The following is a 3,233-nucleotide window of genomic DNA, read 5'->3' as shown; positions in this document are numbered from 1 at the left end:
AACAACAGAGCTACGTGTTGGAATCGACTGGAATTCTCCTTTAAGTTATGTTTGATCAGCAGATCTATTTCTTGCAACTGACCGTTGGATGACGTTTTTCTTATCATATAAGTGCAGATAAAAACCCTGATCTTCCAGCAAAACACTTTGGTGTGGTGTACCTCACAGAGGGTTGAACCTCAGTTTAAAACTGGATGTGCTGCTGTAAATGTGCCCCCATAGTGGAGAATGTGAATTATACTACAGTGTATCTGTGCTTTGCATCATTACTCTTGCCAAGTTCACATTTTTCTCCTACATTAAAGCCGAGTTTACATTCCTTTATTCAACGTATGTTGCATATTCCACAATGAAAAAAAGGAATGGCACAAAGTTCCTTCTGTTGTCATCATCTGACACGTTGTAGCTGCATTTTTAAACCCTTTTTAATTTTGGTTTCCCTACTTTTCAGTGACAGAGTTTCTTTTGCCGCAGATTGCTCTCACCCTGTATAAATATTTGCAATTATATCATAAGTAGTGATTATTACTAGCTGCAGAGTCCTTAATTGGGTCCCAACCAGGTAACAGAAGTTTGACTGAATATCGCCTTCTCTGTTTCAGGCATGTGATTTTTGCTCCCAGCAGCCATAATAAATATGCAGGGGAGTCTTTCCCTGGGATCTATGATGCATTGTTTGACATCAAGAACTCCGCTGATCCAGAAAAGGCATGGGAGGAAGTCAAGCGTCAAATCAGCATCGCAGCATTCACCGTTCATTCTGCTGCCATGACACTAACACCACCTGCATGAAGCTGCTAAAGTTATGTGATTGAGCTATCTATTGACAATTATTTTAAAACATCAGAATGGGAAGAACGGGAACATGCCACCTGCGACACACACAGAGATGGACAATCCTTGTTTTCTGAACCAGTCATGTTCCAGAACGTCCAGAGCTCAGTAATACAGTGAATCTCTGAGTGCCATTACAAGATCTTAATGATTTGTTATGAAGATACAGTAAAGTAATAGTTTACGTTTTTAATTGTTTGTTCTTGTTTTTTAATAATAGTCTGCAAGTGAGCCAAATAAAATCAATCCATCCTTGGCAGTTAAACTACTGATAACCTGTCCATGTTGGTCTGACCATAACAATACCGTCCATGTTGATATTCTTTAATAAATGACTTTCTTTAAAGACACAAATTACTTTTGCGCACACCAAGAAAATACAACAAAATGTAATGATAAACAGGCATTAAACCAGATTGAAGCAGATGTGTTATATCTGTTGTCCGAGTACTACAGCTCTGTCTTATGTTGATTTTTCAATTTCAGGATTAAAACATGAACTTTTTACAGGTTACTAAAGAGAGGCATGTAAAGCCCAGGAATAAAAGAGTTATGTATGACATGCACAAAGCTCACAGGCCATACTTAAACATGGCTGCCGGCCGCAGTGTTTTTATTTTAACACTACCACAGGAGGGCATCAGTCATAACTTTCCAATCATGTGGCTTTAAATCATTTAAACTATACTTTATTCCGAGAACTTGGTTTTACTATCACTATAAAGGAATATGTTCATTTACTCGGTTAATTTATCTTTGATCTCACTCAAACACCACACTGAGTAGTAGTTTTACGGATATACTGTATGTGAGATTAACATTGCTGTCAGATTAAGCAGAACACAACAAGTTCACAAACGGACATTACTGTGCGTGCAACACACAGGAAGTGAGCTAGAGTGAATCTATCTGGCAGACTTTGTTGACCATAACAATAATGTCTGCCCAACATTCTTGCACTTGGTACTTCCTGTCTGACCTGGTTATTCTTCCTCCACAAGTGATTTCCTGTAGTGCAGCCCTGCTAGGACAGAAAGGAGGTAAAGTCTGATGTGTTCTTCCTGCTGCTGCTCCAGTACTTCATGCCACACACACACACACACACACACACACACACACACACACACACACACACACCCCACCCACACAGGAAGTCATTCAATGCAAGCTCTACGACAAGTAGCATACACACTAACACCTTCGCTACAGCTAATTAGACAGTGTGTTGTGTTTCCTCACCCCTCATGAAACAGGAACTCCGGATGGTGACATCCCTGTCTCTTGCTGGTGCAGAGTAGGACTCCAAACTAACCTTTCTTCCAGAAAAACTCAATCTTCACCTCATCACCCTATTCCTCTGCAGAACACAACACAGTGTTCTTGAATTTTCATCCGTACTCATGCTTCTCTGTAGCACAAATCCATGTGTGTACCTGTGTTTGTTACCTCAATGCTAACACACACACACACACACACACACACACACACACACACACACACACACCACACACACACACACACACACACACACACACACACACACACACACACACACACACAAACACACACATACAGTTTTCCATTATCAAGATGTAACAGAAACACAAAGACAGAAAAATGCAGATGTCATTTAAGGTGAATTCTCATTTCCCGTATTTACTTAGTGTGCTCTCATATTTTACAGGACAGAAATGCTGCATGTCGGCTGTACATATTCTACTTTAAAATGTATCTTCTTAGTTAGGCCTACATGCCTGTGAATGCTGTAAATATGACTGATATTAATATTTAAATTGTTGCTAATAATAACCAACAAAAAATACAAACTAAAAATCATTTTCAATGAGATTGGAGCCTTTTGCAAAATCATGATTAATAATTTCAACTGCTAAATGGGCAAGCAAAGTCAAATGGTCTCAAATTAAATTAAATTATATCATATGATATAATATAATTTGTAGTTGAAATGATGATGTTGATACTTTGTTGAAAGTGTTAAGATGTTTTCATGGAGACTGTGGGGTTTTTGAACATAGTAGTCTTTTTTTTTCTTTTACATCATTGAAATCAGACGTACAGTGGCTTGAGAAAGTTTACACACCCAAGCTAAAGTTGAAAAGAGGACTAAAAAAAACCATCTTTTGGAAATTGATTTTAATGCTGTATTTCAAAAGATTTAGGAAAATCCAACCTTTTAAGGACACCAATTTTTTTGTGAATGAATAACGTATTGTAAATAAATAAATGTTCTTCTTAAAATACAGGGGCATGAGTATACACACCACTATGTTAAATTCCCATAGAGGCAGGCACATTTTAATTTTAAAGGCCAGTTATTTCATGGATCCAGGATACTATGCATCCAGACAAAGTTCCCTTGGCCTTTGGAATTAAAATAA

The 3,233-nt window shown here is 38.0% G+C and overlaps 2 protein-coding genes across 2 annotated transcripts in view; one reads left to right on the top strand and one right to left on the bottom strand.

The window, feature by feature from the left end:
- naalad2 (N-acetylated alpha-linked acidic dipeptidase 2) overlaps positions 1–1,750 on the top strand; it is a 12,313-nt gene extending 10,563 nt beyond the window's left edge. The window contains exon 20 of the mRNA XM_032512165.1: positions 603–1,750. Coding sequence (XP_032368056.1) covers positions 603–792 — 190 coding nt within the window. The 3' untranslated portion in view covers positions 793–1,750. The remainder of the gene's footprint in view (positions 1–602) is intronic.
- nlrc3l (NLR family, CARD domain containing 3-like) overlaps positions 1–3,233 on the bottom strand; it is a 24,172-nt gene that overhangs the window by 8,309 nt on the left and 12,630 nt on the right. The window lies entirely within an intron of this gene.

The sequence above is a fragment of the Etheostoma spectabile genome, chromosome 3 (assembly GCF_008692095.1).
Source record: "Etheostoma spectabile isolate EspeVRDwgs_2016 chromosome 3, UIUC_Espe_1.0, whole genome shotgun sequence".
In the NCBI taxonomy this organism is placed as follows: Eukaryota; Metazoa; Chordata; class Actinopteri; order Perciformes; family Percidae; genus Etheostoma; species Etheostoma spectabile.
Note: the sequence above shows the minus strand (reverse complement) of the source record. Positions and strands in the feature narration are given on the sequence as shown.